The sequence below is a fragment of the Anabas testudineus genome, chromosome 21 (genome assembly GCF_900324465.2).
Source record: "Anabas testudineus chromosome 21, fAnaTes1.2, whole genome shotgun sequence".
Taxonomy (NCBI): domain Eukaryota; kingdom Metazoa; phylum Chordata; class Actinopteri; order Anabantiformes; family Anabantidae; genus Anabas; species Anabas testudineus.
Genome location: NC_046629.1, coordinates 22,396,469 through 22,413,238, shown reverse-complemented (window position 1 = coordinate 22,413,238; position 16,770 = coordinate 22,396,469). Strand labels below are relative to the sequence as shown.

General features: G+C 40.7%; 1 protein-coding gene across 1 annotated transcript; it reads left to right on the top strand.

The window, feature by feature from the left end:
- The first annotated feature begins 13,963 nt into the window (after window positions 1-13,963).
- On the top strand, window positions 13,964-14,767 carry lrrc3 (leucine rich repeat containing 3). The gene has a single exon (XM_026377029.1). It carries the CDS (start codon window positions 13,964-13,966, stop codon window positions 14,765-14,767), a length of 804 nt encoding a protein of 267 aa, XP_026232814.1.
- Window positions 14,768-16,770: the final 2,003 nt, after the last annotated feature.

Below are 16,770 nucleotides of genomic sequence, written 5' to 3'. Positions count from 1 at the left end.
TACTCACATGCTGCACACACACTTTCACAATTACATAGGCAGAGTCCTGTTGCAGCTGAATGTGTCAGTGAAACAACAACAGTAGAGCTCATCTGTTTCGAGAATGCCTGCATTCAGCTCTCCTTCAGGGTTTAAGAGTCACAGTGTTATGGGTCCTATGCTAAGGTAAAAACCTAAGTGTGATGAACCCTTGTCCCTCAAAGTGGACACTTCGGCTTCTGGGTTAGCTGAGTTAAAAGCTTGGCTTTTGTATTTACAGTTTTCCAGCTCCCCTGCTGTTGCCACTGCAAATTCTCGACCACAGACCTTCGATGATGGTGGTGATGAGTTTGTCACTCTTCCATCCACTGCTTTCCAGCATGATGAGGACACAAGGCAGCTTCAGGGATTGTTTTTGATGACAGAGAAGCAGGAGATACTTATTGGCTGTGAAGAGGTTGCCTCAAGGTTGGTGTCACGGCTTCCTCCACTGTTAAAGAAGCCACACAAAGGGCCATATTAAAACTGGGGCTGGATGCTGCCCCTGTGGTGGAGGCTCCCTCTAGTGCCTTCTTCAGAGCACCTCCTCAGCCATCTGCTTCGCTCCTCGTTCTGTGCCGTGTGCCTAAAAGCTTCATAAGATGCTGACGCTTCACACAATATACTGTACAAGTGCAACAGAAATAGTTCTGGTGCCTCCAAATTGGTTGGGGAGAATAAGTTTGTCTGGCCTCTGCCTATGGCACCCTCATCCAGATCACCTTCAGTTGTTTGTTTGGCTGCTGAGGTCACAAGACGTGCATGTACATTCATGCCTGCCTTTTGTGCTAGACGTATTGTATTTACCACTAAACCAAACCAATTGAAAGTGGCTATCTGCACAGTTAAAGTTAAAGTTCTGATGGGCCTGGTGTTAATCAGTCGTACCTACATTTTTGGTTTGCAACTAAGGTACATTTAGTGCAGATTTATTGTGTCTATGCTTGTATGAATCATCTAGGTATTACATGGTTGTGTGAGTTCTGGATCAATCTGAGTCATGCTGTAGAAAACAACCGTTAGGTGTCAGGCTCATTTATCATTTTTGCTCACAACACTCAGGTCATACATGGATTTGTTAGCATAAGATCTCGGCCTTTCATGCATGTGCATGATGGATCTCCACATACATTGTATCATCTCTTGCAGTCATCTAGAACTTATAGAACTGTGGGAACATTTGTAACTCTGACAGCTGCATGTTTCTTCCAATTATTTTTACTTTATGCTGTAACAAATGTCAGTTTTGGTTCCATCCATGAAATGTGACTAAAAAATAAACCAAAGACTTGACTTTGTAAAATTCAAAATGACACATGTAATGCTATGGTTTGTGATTCAGTCTGGCTTCTGGTGTTTTTCTCTGCGTTTCAGTCCCACCACAGGGAGAGTCACATTTAGCTACATAATGTGGTCTTCAACACGTCAGCCTGTGAGTAGATTTAAACGAGAACAAGATATCCCTGCATGAGGTCAGTTAGTTAATACTTACAAACAACTTAACGGCTAGAAAATGGAGACAATAGCTGCAGTAAATCTCTCACAGGTGCATTATTGACAAACTCTTTGACAATTAACGTGGCATCTAATCTAGGCTTTATTTCAGTTAAATAAGCTGCAATTGATTCATGTTCACAAAAGCAGCATTTTCCCACTGTGCCAAATGGCCACAGCTTTTCACTCAGTGGAGTTAGTTGCAACTGATGTTCACAGTTTTATTATTTCCAGACTTTTAAAGGCTTTTCCTGTGTGCACTGCTTATGACCAAAAGCTGTATCTGTTATCACAATGATAGATTCTCTGGTATAACAAGAAACAGAGGTATGTATGATGAAGACAAAACACCAGCAACACCTTCCAATGTGATGCAATCAACTGCAACAAACAATACAATTCATAAACCTGAGAATGAATTTAAATAACCACCGCAGGACGTCCTCTTTTTTCAGCTTTCTTTGAGACCCCAAAGTTCCCAAACCTAAAGTTAATGTTAATACAATTGTCAAATTTACTATAGCCCAAGTGCAGAGCGGAGACGAGATATCTCTCATACTATAAGTGCTGCTGCCGTCAGATCCATTTAAAGGAGTCCCTGATGATGATAGGAAGTAGCTACAGTATGTTGTGCTCTGACATTCAGCTCTTGTGCGCAAGAGGCCGAGCCACAGGGGATGCCTTTGTCCACAGGCTTGTTGTGAATTAACATTGTTCTTCTCTGGGGATGACAACAGGTCACCTTGTATACAGCTTGTCCATCAACCCTCAACAAATCTTTCATGGCTGTTAAATATACCAAGTTTCAAGCAGCTCTTGATTGCACTCCCAGAGTCCCTGATTGCATTTAGTAGCACAATCACTAAGTCTGAGGAAGGGGAGATAATCCCTGTGCTAAACAATTGACAACCTTGCCAGGAAAAGAGGAAAGTCTAAATTATAGGTACTAGGGAGGCTTTCAACTCATTGTGATTTCACAATATAGCTTATGGTGATTTCACACTCCATCATGCCTCTCGAGGAAGAAATGGTCGGTCATGATTATGTGAAAGGTCCTTTCTAGTTTGCAGTATGAAGACATTTCAACTCAATTAAACCATTATACTGTGGCAAGAAAACGTATGTGAACCTTTTGGGATTTCATGGTTTTCTGAATTACTTTGTCCTAAAACGTGATCTGATCTTCATCTAAGTCAAAACTACCTGCACATTGTTCAGGAGGAATTTTAGCAAATTCTTCCTGCAGAACTGCTTTAGCTCTGTTATATTCTTTGGACGTCTCATGTGTGTGGCTCTCTTCAAGTCGTTCCATAGCATCTCTACATTCTGTTGGGCTCTGACTTGGCCACTCTAAAAAACAGATTTAGTTTTTCTGAAGCCATTCTGGTGTGTTTTTTAGGTCATTGTCCTGTTGTCAACTTCTACAGTCCCTCAATCCCTGCAAGTTGGTCAGGTCCTGATGCAGCTGGTGAACTTCTAAAGTCTTTGACATCACTTTGTAACTATTCTACTTAGTATCAGACTTTCTTCAGAATACAAAGTGGCTCCTATAGACAAATCTGACATAGCAGTGATTGACATACACGGTGAAGCTATAGGAGAGCAGGGGTGTCACTCTGGTTTTCAGGGCCACTATCCAGCAACCATCTCTACCCTTCCTACTGCTGATGGTCTGCATCAGGTGTGTTCAGCCACTCACAATCTGTGCAGCAATAGTTGGAAAACCACAGGGTTGGGACTATCTAGGACCAGGTTTGTCTGATCTAGAATTTTAACCTGAAACCAATCTTGCCTTGACCCTAATCACCAGTGGAGGGTGCTTCATGGAACCCAAGGTGCAGTGAAGGAAGTACTGGTGCATGCAATTCTCTACAAGCAGGCAGAACTTGGCATTATACCAAACAGTTTCCTAAAGCATAGATGAATGCATGGATTCGTGTCTACCATTACGTTCTGGTACAACTGCTTCTGAAGGAGCAGATACACTTAGAGCATGTCACAATGTGCTTTCCATCTGAATGACTTTCGATGCCTGTGCAGTGATGACATACCACTTATACTCCCATCCACATTACTCCAAGAGATTAATGTCTCACCATTGTCTATACTGCTTATCCTGTTAAGAGTCACAGGGGGCTGGAGATGATCCCAGCTGTCATGTTGCTAAAATGTGCAGTACAACCTGAACAGGTCGCCATTCTATCACCGGTAGGTCTTTGGAGCTGAAAGAAATTTCAAACAAAACTAGACTTCCCAGTTTAATGTAAGGATCACTTAGAGATTAAGAGATTCAGATGGTTTTGTATCTAGAGAATGTGTTCATGGATAAATTATTATAACTGAATTGTTCTCAGAGCATCGGTCAGAGGTGTATTTATGTGTTTATTGATGCCTAATTGTTAATTATCTTTTAAATACACAAGGTGTTTGTCTAATGATAGCAGTGTAGTGCTGAGCCCTGACTGATTCCATCATTATTCTTGCTTCCATTACCTGGTGTTACACGGTACATGTTGAACTCATTCAGAATGAGAGACAACAGGGCTCCTGAAACTCAGGAAAGTGAGTTCTAGGGTTTTCACATTCTCTGTTTCAGTATAATTAATTTATCACTTGATGCCAACTATGCAACATGATAAAAGTAGGTTCAACATTTACTTTACTTGTAGCTCTGTTTTGGTCTCCCCTAACTCCTTGGAGAGATGTGGCCTTTTTATCTGCTGCGTGTGCCACTATATTCACCTGCTGGTTACTAAAACTGTCATGTAGTGCTGCTTAACTTTGAGCTATTTCAACACAAAAGTGTTACTGCAGTGTTGGGTGATGACTCTATGTGAGGGTATCATGACAGAAATCCACATTCTCATACAAGTTGTGGTGTGATACATTGTTAGTTTAAAAGTATTGCTATGGTCACTTTAGGGATCTTTCTAACTTGTGTTATACTCACTAATTCACAGTTGTCAAGTGTAACACCAGTTTCCACTGACAGTATAGGGCTTCTTTCAGTCCATTTACCGTATAATTAACATCAGCCATTGAAATAGGAGTCCCTGTATTGCTTGTAGGCTTTGGCTGACAGCGCTAGAGGCAGAGTGTCCATACAAAAACAGGTCAGAGAAAGAGGGTCTGTATTTGGTATTCCTTATACTAATTAAAAAAGAAACATTTTGGTGTCTAAAACTGCTGTGGTGCATTACGATCACAGTTCATGTACTTAACGATGAAAATTCATGAATACCTTGGGATCAGACTGTGCAGTGACTGCTCTCGGGAGAGAGTTTCTGTCATCACGTCACATTTTGTTCTCTGACATTTGCCTGCTGTCATTTAAAAGAGACAGAAGGCTTCTAAGCAGTCTCAATGCATGCTGGGTAGGGAACGAATCCACCTCTGGGTTTAGACAGGCGTAACAAAAAGTACACAAACTCAGTACAAACTCAGTACAATTCTAGACAAGTACTTGCCGGTAGAAATACTTTAACACCATTTAACAACATTTTACTGAAACTGAAGTACTAACTACATGCTTGAAGATACAGTCGAGGTAAAAATGTACAAGCACTCTAATAAGAAAGCAGTATATTTCAAACAACACTGAATTTGTTGATAATGTAAGGTTTAGTTGGGAATTTGTATAAATTAATTTGAGTTAATTTACTAAAAACATAATTTAAAAAACACAACACGTTACATTATTTACATATTTACATTTACATAGGATAACATGTAATGTATTTATAGTACAAATGATTTCAGTATTAACTCCAAGTGTTTAAACAAACTGACTAAATCTACCACTGTGGGTTTTCTTTGCTCCTAGTTTATGATTGGTGAACATGATGAAATATAACATAAAATGGAAATACTAAGCCTAGTACTTGCGTAAATGTACCTAGTTACCTACAACCTCTGGGCTTGAACTAGTTCTTTCGAAGTTTTATTTGTGATAAAACTGTGTGTAGAACACAATAAAGTACTTTATGAAACATTTGTGGTTAGGGTTACAGTATGCAGAGCTGTGGAACTAAAGTGGTGTGTCTGCAGACATTTTTACTTTAATACACACAGAGTGGTAATGCTCCACCCTCATTAAGGTATAATATGCATCATATACATGAGGTTTTTCGCCTTTCACCACCTTTACTGTGAATTATGTGTACGTATGAGAGTGCACCAGTTTATCCAACATCTACTTACCTTCATGAAGCTGCAAGTAGTAGTTTTAAAAGACACTGAAATAACTTCACCATTCATGTGGAAGTCATTTTGATTGGCAATGCTTTCAGCCCACACAAATGATGCTCATATATCCAGGACTGACTGGGGATCTTGGTGCTTACGTCAGTCTAAGTGTTACTCAGTCTTTTATATGGAAACTGTCTGATAACACCATTTCTTTTCTGCATGCACCAACTTTTCTATGTAACCAACAGAAATATCTGTCTGATCAAAATAATAGTCACAGTCCTTTTAATTTCTTTACATGACAAAAGTTTTAAAAGTTGAGATAAGTGATAGAGCAGCTGGTTTTGCTGAAGATCTTCAGTTGCCATTTGCAAAAGGGAAAAGCAGTAAGCATAGTTTGGATTTTCACAAACAAATAAGGACTGAAAAAGAACTTGTGGATAAATTAATTATTAGTTTTGCTCTCTTCAGGCCAAATATTGATAAGACAAAATAGCAGCAGCCATACTCATTTATTTAGACATTTTTCATTCATGAAATTGTTTGGAGTTTGCAACAAAATCCATTGGCAGCATGATGAAAAGACTGACAGGAGAAAAATGACATGTTCACATTTCACATCTTACTAATAAAGTTATCATAACCCATTAGATTGATGGCCAAGCCTAGAACCAGCTTGAAAAACAAGTAACCTTGATTCAACATTTTAAAGGTAATTAGAGGCATTATTAATTACATCTATCATTAAATATGAATTAAAGTTGGATAATGTATAATTCAGGAAGGAAGCTATAATTTTTTAAAACTTACTTACTAATACTTTATATATAGGGCAGTTGTGGGTTTTTATTTCACAGCACCTTTTCATTTCATCACCATATTAATATGATGACACATATTCTACTTCTTGTAGTGTTCAAATGCAGACTGGTAGTTATTAAAGAGTAAATGTCACAACTGGGGAGGTGACCTCTGTCCAGAAACTCACATTCACATGCATAATAATAAACAGATACTAAATCATATCAAGAATCATAAAATTAACAATGGATGCGCTGCCTGGATCACCAATTATAAATGTCCTAAATTACTATAGCTGTGTGTGTGTGTAGTTTTGTTGAGTAAAGATTATTGCAGATGCACAGATATGGAAACAGATCAATAACTGTCAGGGCTGACACAAATGATAAATGATGACATTGCTCTTGTAATTGCTAAATTATGAAGAGCAAGACTGAAAAATACATTTTGACTAGTGATTTTTACCCTGTAAATGTATTTCATAAATAAATAGTTAACAAAACAATGCCATTCTCTAATGCAATCTTCAATTTAAATACTGTAACAAAAACAACACGTTTTCTTGGTAACCTAGTAAATTAAAGCTGCATTTCATGTAAAACTAGTTGGAAATTTGAATATAATTATCAGATAATTTGCCCAAAATTAAAGTTAAATCACATTTAATATGAATTTTTTAGAAATGTAATTACCTACAAGTGGTGTGTAGTATTATAACCTTATTACAACTAATTTGTCAGAATTATATTAAAATTTCAAACTACTTTTACACAAAATGCATTTTTTTTAATAAATTGTGAAACACTACGTAACTATTTAGTAATTTGAGAGCTGTAATTTACTAAGTTAGCATTTTCTTTTCTTCATATACATTATGCATACTTGCTGACTATGATGGACACTTTGGAAACACACTTTTTCACACTTTTTGGGAACAGTGATTGTTTTGTACTGAAAGCACTGTAATTTGCAGATGTTCCCACCATCAGTTACACTGGATGTGTGTTACAAAAGATTCTTTATGATCAGTAAAAGTAGGAGGAATGAAAAAATCCAGAAAAGCGATTTAATAGCTCATAAAAAATTGACTTTTGTTTGTACAAACTGTTACAATCGGTTGGATATATGAGTAAAACTGTTGTGTGTATGTAAAATATAAGGTGCTGATCAGTACAATATGCTTAAAAGACCTATCCTGTCATATACAAAGAGCTAAACGTATTAATATTAAATGTATTACCTCAGCAAATCAAACAGTTACAGTCTACTTCCTCCACCCCGGGAGGCTTTTAGCTCGAACACTGCTACAGCATGACTATGTAATTGTGATGAATTGTTTCAAACTAAAGGCTCCACTTGTCAGCATCTTTGCCGTCTTTAAAAGAGATAAATTTACTTTGTCAGAAGAAATCCACAGAGATACACTTGGATAAGTAAGTAGGCAACAGGAGGTTGAATTGACTGGAGGCAGCTGACATGGGTAATTTGTCTATTCCAAAGGACCAGAGATTCATTAAGGGGCAGGGCGACGGCAAAGTGAGGGGAGGGGGCCCTCCTGGTGACAAGTGGACTTGTGGCTTTCACCTGCTGACTGAATTCTACGATGTCAATACACACACACACACACACACACTTCTTGACCCTTTATCTTGTCTCAACCAGCTGGTTCATCAGTGAACTGTCTCCACTGGCTCTTGGAAGAGTTGGATGGATGTGTTTTGTGTTTGGAGCTGTTATTAGTTGTCCCTGGCGCATTTACAGGCAGGGTCCAGTGGAATTTGCTAGAAAATGTGCATAATAGAAATAGATGGTGATCATTAGAAACAATTTATCAAGCGCTAATCGTGGGGTACATTTGGAATTATGCCATCTCATACACAGAATGTCATCCTACCAGCTTCAAAAACAACTTTTAGGAGAGAGCCTCTGCATGTCCTAGCAGGGCAACCTCCACTGTGGCTACGTTACACAGCAACTCAACACAGGGTTAAACCCAATGCAGTTGTTTACATAAATCCCACCTCCTCTGACCCTCTGCTTTCTCTGCCTGGTATCCTAAATTGATGGAGGAAGTTTCCAAATTCTCGACTGTTAGCAGCATCCCATTTTCAGATGTAGTGTGTGTTCTGGCAGAGTGAAAGCACCAGCGATCTTTATTATGACCCTTTATCTGGTCAAAGGATGGAATAGGAATGTGCTTGGCCTCATGTGTGAGATTTATGGAGTTTGGCAGAGTCGTATCAAGATAAAATAATTTCTCCAGCTGCTTGTGTTGTCATGATTTCACATTTCCCTTCATATGTTTCGGCTTATTCATTGTCATTTAGCATATGTATGGCTGCTGGAGCAATGTTGGGACTACGTGAATTATGGATTGATAATGATTAGCGACCATGTGAGGGGACAAAGGAGGAGACTTATTAAAATGATGCTCAGTGCGCCAGTCAGTGTTCAGCGAGACTGGCTCTGAAATGCTCTCCGTGGCTGTCTCCCAACACGAGGACGCCCAGTTTAGCTTGCCACCAGCCTGTGGGCGTTGTTATTGGTCTAGGCAGCACCTCAAGTGGTAACTCAGCAAAATCTGTCTCACAGATCCTCTGGTAGCAGACTACCTGAGTAGAGAGAGGATGCAGTTTCGAAAGCAACTAGTTTAACATGGACACAAACTGCCTCAACATCACATGGATCTGGGGAAACTTCATTATACAAGCAAGGAAATTAATTTTGCTCACTGCATGACAATCAGGACTTACCTCTTCTGTATGGAGCTGATAGGTACATTTCAAAATTCACACACTCTTATCTAAACACTTGCATTCTCACTCTAACAGCATGACTGCCATTTCAAAATATAAAGAATATGCAGGCGATGGCTTCAGTCAGCCAGGATACATACATCTCACTCAGCTGGTAAAGCCATAGGCTGACTTCTGCTCGTCAGTGTCTAGTTCATTTAGATTTAGTTTAGTCTAATATTTAGACAAATGTAAGAGGTTATCATCAGATGTCATATCTTATCCATGCACAAAAATTGCTTAGCATTAAATATTCATGTAGCCACATCAGTCGTTCCATTTGTATCTAGCTAATTAGTACTATATGCACAGAGGTGTGTTGCTGCACAATAGCAGATGTGACAGCCTTAAGCTTAGATTGGTGTTTCCATCTCCTCCATCAGGATTTTACAGATTTTTCCAGCAGACTGATGAGCTGATAGAATTTTCCAGATGAAGACAGTATATCATTGAGCTGCTGAAAGCCAAATCAAGAGCTCGTCTGCTTATTCATCATTCAATAAATGAACAAGTAGTAACAAAAGTGGGGGCAAACGTTAGTGTAGCGTCCTCGGTGCAGAATGTTCTTTTTTAAACCTGAAAAGAAACTGGTTGAATACAGAAAGTAGCTGCAGGCTGCAAAATATTCATTTTTGAAAATATTTTCATATCTAATCTAATTGAATGCTTTTTTTTCTATGTTCCATCCATTAGTCAAACGAACTCATCTAGGCACACAATTTTTCCATTCATTATCATGTCTTTTATTTCAGAGTTTTAATAAATTATAATGAGTTTTTGGTCACTTAGGGGAAGCACAGCTATTTGAAATATTATGTTTGATCATAAAATTGATGTGGGTAACCAGTTAGCAAACACTTGTCTATTTACACATTTAGCAGACACACTTAATATTCACTGTCCCACCCACCCACAGTCATTCGAACAACTGCTTTAAAGGATAGGATAGTTTCACAATAATCATGTTTCTCCTAAAGCAGTTGTCGGGTGCCTGTTTGAACACTGAAAAAGGTTTTATTTGCTGCAATCATAGCTCTTAGTAATAAAGTCCCCCCACAAATGCCTCCTACTGTTACTGTAAGTGAAATGGGCTCAGATCCACAGTCATCCATCTGTGCAAAAATGTCTTAAAAAGATGATCTGAAAACAACATAAGGCTTCAACGTTTTCAATTGAATTCTCTTAGTTGCTTTTCTTGCACTGCAACTCAACAGGGACACGGTGCTGAGGGAAACACTGAGAGGGAATTTAATGCTAGAAAGATTTTCACTCTGGAATAAACTCTGGCTGCTGAAGGCTCATGTTAGCATTAGTTACATATTTGAAAAGACGTTTGCACAGAAGAAGGACCATGGATGTTGGACCCCATCACTTCCACTACAAGGACTTCAGCACACGACCTCTGTGTGGTCAGTATAAACTGGAGGAAGAATTCCACTGAGTAAGTCCTCTTTCAGTGTCCATAAGCTCTTCATTAGTTTACTGCCACAAATTCTGGCACAGTATGGGTTTGAGGACGGACTTGGCCCATGATATGTTTTCCCTCCACAGCCTTAATGACACCTGGAACAGTGGGACCTGCTGACCTACTTTTAAATCACATGGGGGGAGAGGGTACCCGTGGTATCCACGTGGTCGCTACACTCATTTTCTGAGCCCATATTTGGAGATTTTTTTTTTATATCTTGTCAAGGTTATCTGAAATATTGACATGATAATAACCTGCACGGAATTTCATGAGCAACTGTGATATTTAGCCTTTGTCGCACGGAGACAGAGTTTCAAATGGCTGCGTGCAAATAATACCTGTGAACACATCACAATAATCCTGCATGATAATATTAGGACGTTCACTTTAACACTACTCTACTTATGGTTTAGTTATGAGACTGAGCTGAGCGTTCACATGTGCTCTTAGATAGTAGACGTGCACGGAGCTCGAATCAGTCATAGAAATTCATGTAACATTAAAGTAAAGGACCACACGGTCCAGTTTAGATGCAGGTTGCAGGTGTGGAAAAAGCCTCAACAGTCTGAATGGACCACAGTGTGGTCACACCTTGAAGCTGACATCTTGCTCTGTTGCTGCTAACACTCACTGACACACACAGCGCTTGTGGCGGTTAAAAGAATCAATGCAGCGCAGTTCAACGTGCTACGAAGGCCTCGAGCTTTTACACACAACACATTCAAACCCCTCTCACTCCCCGATCCTGACTTCATGGATTCTAACTGGGTTTGTGTGAGACAGTGTTCGAATGATCCAGGTGTTCACACTCAGAGTTCCTGCTGATCAGGATGAGGAGAGACGGGGGGGCAGAGCAGACAGACAGGCAGGCAGGCAGGTAGACAGGGAGACAGACAGGGAGACAGACAGAGAGACAAATAGGCAGGCAGGTAGACAGGGAGAAAGACAGAAAGACAAATAGGCAGGCAGGTAGACAGGGAGACAGACAGATAGGCAGGCAGGTAGACAGGTAGACAGACAGACAGGCAGGCAGACAGACAGACAGACAGAGAGACAGATAGGCAGGCAGGTAGACGGATAGGCAGACAGATACGCAGACAGAGAGACAGATAGGCAGGCAGGTAGACAGACATACAGGCAGACAGACAGAGAGACAGGCAGAAAAGCGGGCAGACAGGTAGACAGACAGGCAGACATACAGGCAGACAGACAGAGAGACCGGCAGACAGGGAAATGATGCCAGCAGAACAGCAGTCCGATCCACGCGCAGCCAGGACTCCTTCTGGCGCCAGGCGCGCGCAGTTCGGAGAGAGAGGGATAGAGGCGCGTGATGAGTCGGACCGGTGCAGCTGATGGTTCACCTCCTAGGACTAACACCACCACCATCATCATCATCATCATCATCCTCAACAAGTGTGTGTGTGTGTGTGTGAGAGAGAGAGAGAGAGTGCGCGCATTCGGAACGATGCGTAATTCCACTTCAACTTCCTCACACCCTCCAGGAACTTTACCGTGTTTCTCCTTACTGCCGGACCGAAACGCGGACGTGTTGAAGTAGCTGGCGGCTCTTTTTGGATTTCGTGTTATCTCCTATTTTTTTTTCTTGTAGCTGTTTTAAAGCTCCCGGTTTCTTTCGACTGTGGCACAGACGCGAGCAGCGCCGCTGCAGCGTGGACCGCGTCTCCGCTGCCTCCGCTGCTGCTGTGTGGGCAGAGCAGCTGGTAATTCCTCCATTCAGAAAAACTCTGTCCCGGTAAGTAACTCTACAAGTACTATACTTGTTCTTTTTAAGTTTTATTTATTGATTCATTTGCCATTGTAACATTTCTTTTTACTATGAATGTGCGCATGTGATTAAAATCCGCAACATTACCAAACCCTGTTATTACATGAGAATCTGTGCTCTGGGTGTTGCCTGTTAAAATCACACATTATTCTTAGAGGAACAGTACATGTTTAGTGTCCTACATTAGTGTCAAACTGTGGTACGTTCTTGGTTTGAAATGCTTATGTGTACGTACCCTATTTAGGAGCCAGTTTTCCATTGAAATTTATTATTTTTTAAATGTTCTACAGAAATTATTGGACAAACCACAGCACAGCCTGCAGGTGTTAACCCTCGTTTGTACTATTCTACCTAATGATATAGTTGTGATATAACATCTCCACTGAGGTGTTTGAGTGTGTTGGTGTTGAGTGTGTGTGTGTGTGTGTGAGGGGGGGGGGGGGGGGGGGGGGCTCTTACACTATGAAGCTTTTGCCAAAAGACAAAAGGGAAAAGGGAAAAAAAAAACCTCTGTGGGCTGAACGACCTCGAACACAGCAAGGGGTCTGCTGTGTGATTAGTTTAGCCCACCAGAGGGTGTGCAGTGCTAAAGTGATGATCCTCCCTCAGGACACATGGAGCAATTGGAGTCTACGGTTATTCTTATCATGATCCCCTGAATGAGAGTCAGCACGGCAGTCCTTGAGAATGAAGGGAAAAAAAAATAAAAAAAGGTTTCCTCATTGCTGGAGTCAAAGAGAGATGAGGCGTTCACTATATTGCCGTCTTTATTCAAATTGAATGAGAAAATGTTGGCAGGGATTCCGGTCTGTTTATGAGATTTCCTAAAGTGAAATGGATTTTCCTCAATAATCAAATTAGACATTTCGTAAACATTGTGGGAATAGTGTTTACTCAACTCATCAAGACAAAGACAATTGCTTGTGCACTAAGACAAGGCTTTGCGAGAGTCTGCCAAGAATATTGAGGTACTTTTTTTTTTGTATATTACCATCTCTCAATGCAGTTAAGAACCAGTAATTAGTTTTTTTCTTTCTTTGTTTGTTTCTTTTTTTGGGTTCAAGAATAACTCTCTCTGTCTTTTTTGATTCTTTCAGTGCCCGTGACATGTCGATTCCTGTGTTGCTTCTCCTGCTCCTGGCTCGCTGAAGCTTTCAACAGCCTCACAATAAACCTGAGATTACAGTTCCCTGCAGGAATATGCTCAGTGAGCAGCTCAATGTTTGGGTGAGCTCTTTTGAAACCCTTTTCAAAAGATTATATGAAACTCTATCAAATCAATTTTGAAGGATTATCTCATGATACGCCCCCATGTCTGGTGAATAACCGGATAATTTTGGCATTTTAAAAGCAATTTAATGCCAAAAAACCAGGTGAAACTATGATTGCTCTTGTGGGAGGTCACTGCTGAACATGCGGGACTTTGCTGGGCCTGATATGCCCAGGAAACCCCTTACATTCGATGGCCTCGCCCTCTTGTGGACCTTGCTCTTTGCATTATTTACTGCAAGTGCACAGAAGGTGATGGCTTGTCCCACAGGCTGTCACTGTATACAGAAGAGTGGCATGACTGTGGTGCAGTGCATGTCTCGCAACTTGGAGAAGATCCCATCAGATCTTCCAAGAGATACTGTCGTCCTGCTTCTGGCGTCCAACCACATCACCCACGTTCCCAACCACGCCTTTAGAGAACTGCACTACCTTCAGGAGGTGGATCTGTCTAACAATGACATTGAGACTGTGGACGTTGGAGCATTTCAAGGTGTTTCTGACAGCCTCCTGGTCCTGGACCTTTCAAACAATCATATCCAAAGTGTTCCCAAGGAGGCGTTTGCCCGTCTTCGAGCGAAAATCAGTCTCTCCAACAACCCGTGGCATTGCGAGTGCACACTGCAGGAGGTCCTGAGGGAGCTGCGGCTGGACCCCGAGACAGTCAACGAGGTGATCTGCCACACAGCGGTGCAGGAGGAATACGCAGGCAAACCGGTAATCCAGGTGCTGGACTCAGGGATCAACTTCTGCAACTTTCACCACAAGACCACTGATGTAGCCATGTTTGTCACCATGTTCGGATGGTTCACCATGGTGATCGCGTATGTCATCTACTACGTGAGACACAATCAGGAGGATGCTAGGCGGCACCTGGAGTACCTGAAGTCGCTGCCTAGCAGCTCGCAGATCAACAAAGACTGTGACACCATCAGCACTGTTCTCTAGCAAGGGCGTACACAGCTCAGGAGGTGTGGTGTGTGTGTGTGTGTGTGTGTGTGTGTGTCTGTAAATCAGGAGTAAATGTGTAGTTATGTACAAAATGTCTAAAAATCTGTTGCAACACATAATCACATGTTTTTCAGGTCTTTTCTTGACTAAATTCATTTAGTCATTGTGCTTTTTTTCGAAATCCTTGGTCTAAGTTTTATCTTTCATACTATTTCAACACTTTTATTTTGATTAGGAGTAAATGTAGCTGTTCAACGAAAGCGAAAGCACAAACTAAACAAACCACATTTCCATTAGGGATGAGCTCTAGACTGGAGAGATGACTGTTCCCACTTTGCTGTTGATTCACAGTGTGATTGAATTGGGACTAAGGGGAATGAAGAGGGCCAACATGTCTCCCAGTTACTTTTTTATTGATCGATCTGTGCTCTAAATGCCATGTAGTCAAGGTGAACGCTGTTTTTATGAGACGTCTGCTAGTCATCAGATAAGTCAAGATGTCAAGATACAGATTGCATAACATATGTAAAACAGGCCTGCCTTCACTAAACCATGCTGATGAAACTACTGGTCCAGAAAATAAGGTAGCACCACTATTCCACTTGGCAACCATTGCATCATGTCACGTTAAAGAACAATGGGCATCATTCATTTACAAAGTGTTCTTAGGAACAAATCTTTCCTCAAAACCCACTTACACAGATTCTGATTCACCGTTCAACGTTTCTTATTTGGGATTTGTACTTGGGTAAGAAAAAAAATCCACGAACACTTAAGACACTTATATGTATTGCCATGATAAAAAAAAAAACAAAAACATTACGGCCTTTTGAAATGATGAAATACTACACTAGCACTTCAATTCAAATTGTAGATCATCACCGGGAAACATGTTGTACCACTTCACCCTCAGCCATCACCATAGCACCCTGACCCACTCGTGGCACCAGACTAAATAGACTCGTTTGCTGTTCACTTCCTGCCTAAGAGCTTAAGAAGTAAAGTTGTTCTTCTGTTTGGAGTCCATTCATCAATATATAAACTAAGGTAGAAGCATATCTGCCATTAAAGAACTAAAGAATTAAAGAAGGTTTTTTTCTGAGTTCCCTAACATTTCATGTGTTTTGTCACACTGTCCTACTGCGCACGTCATATCAGGAGATGTCAAAAATGTTTTGATGTTTGGATTTATTATACACAGTTACAGCTGTGTACACAACAGGAAACACGCTAATCAGAATTATAACCTGTCTTTCTGGTCAGCTGATGGTTGGTACATTAATTCAATATTCAGTAGCTTTCAATTTAGTTTTTGTCAGAGGAAAAAGATCTCACTAGATGTTCTGCCTTCCTCACTTGTCTGTCAGGCTTAGGCAGCACACAGTCTAACTGAGGTCTAACTGAATGTAAAAGCTCCTGACACAACAATGGTTTCTTCTGAATTTGGTGCTGGCTCACATACTAAAACACCCTGCGTGCACTAACAGTGCTCTGTCTCTAGTCATTTTTGTTCAGCATCATTTTCAGTTTTTATGGGCCAAAGGTACTGTTAATATGAATGTACAGTGTTGAATGTCAACATACAGTAACGTGGTAGTAATGGTAGTTGGTGAAGCACAGCAGCAAACCACCAATAGCTCAATTAGCATGACACAGCCATTACTACTGTTGATTTGATTGTAGCATTGTGTTGTCTGGACACAAACTCAATAGATTCTGTTGCCTGTGGGTTACTTTGTTGGTCAGGAGTTGATTGTGTCTAAGTGCCTCCTCTCTGGGACTTCTACACCACAGCACTGTGCACCAAGTCAGATCACTGAGCGTCAAGTCCTCTCCCTGTCCACTCTTGGCATTGCAAATCTCAGATTTAATTCTTGCCCAGGCACAGTTTTCTGTGTAGGGCTGAGTCATAAACGTGTTAAAACCCAGATTGATGGATTTTTAAAGAGGAAGGACAATAATGTGTGCTAAATGATAATGACAGAGCTTATCCCGTCATG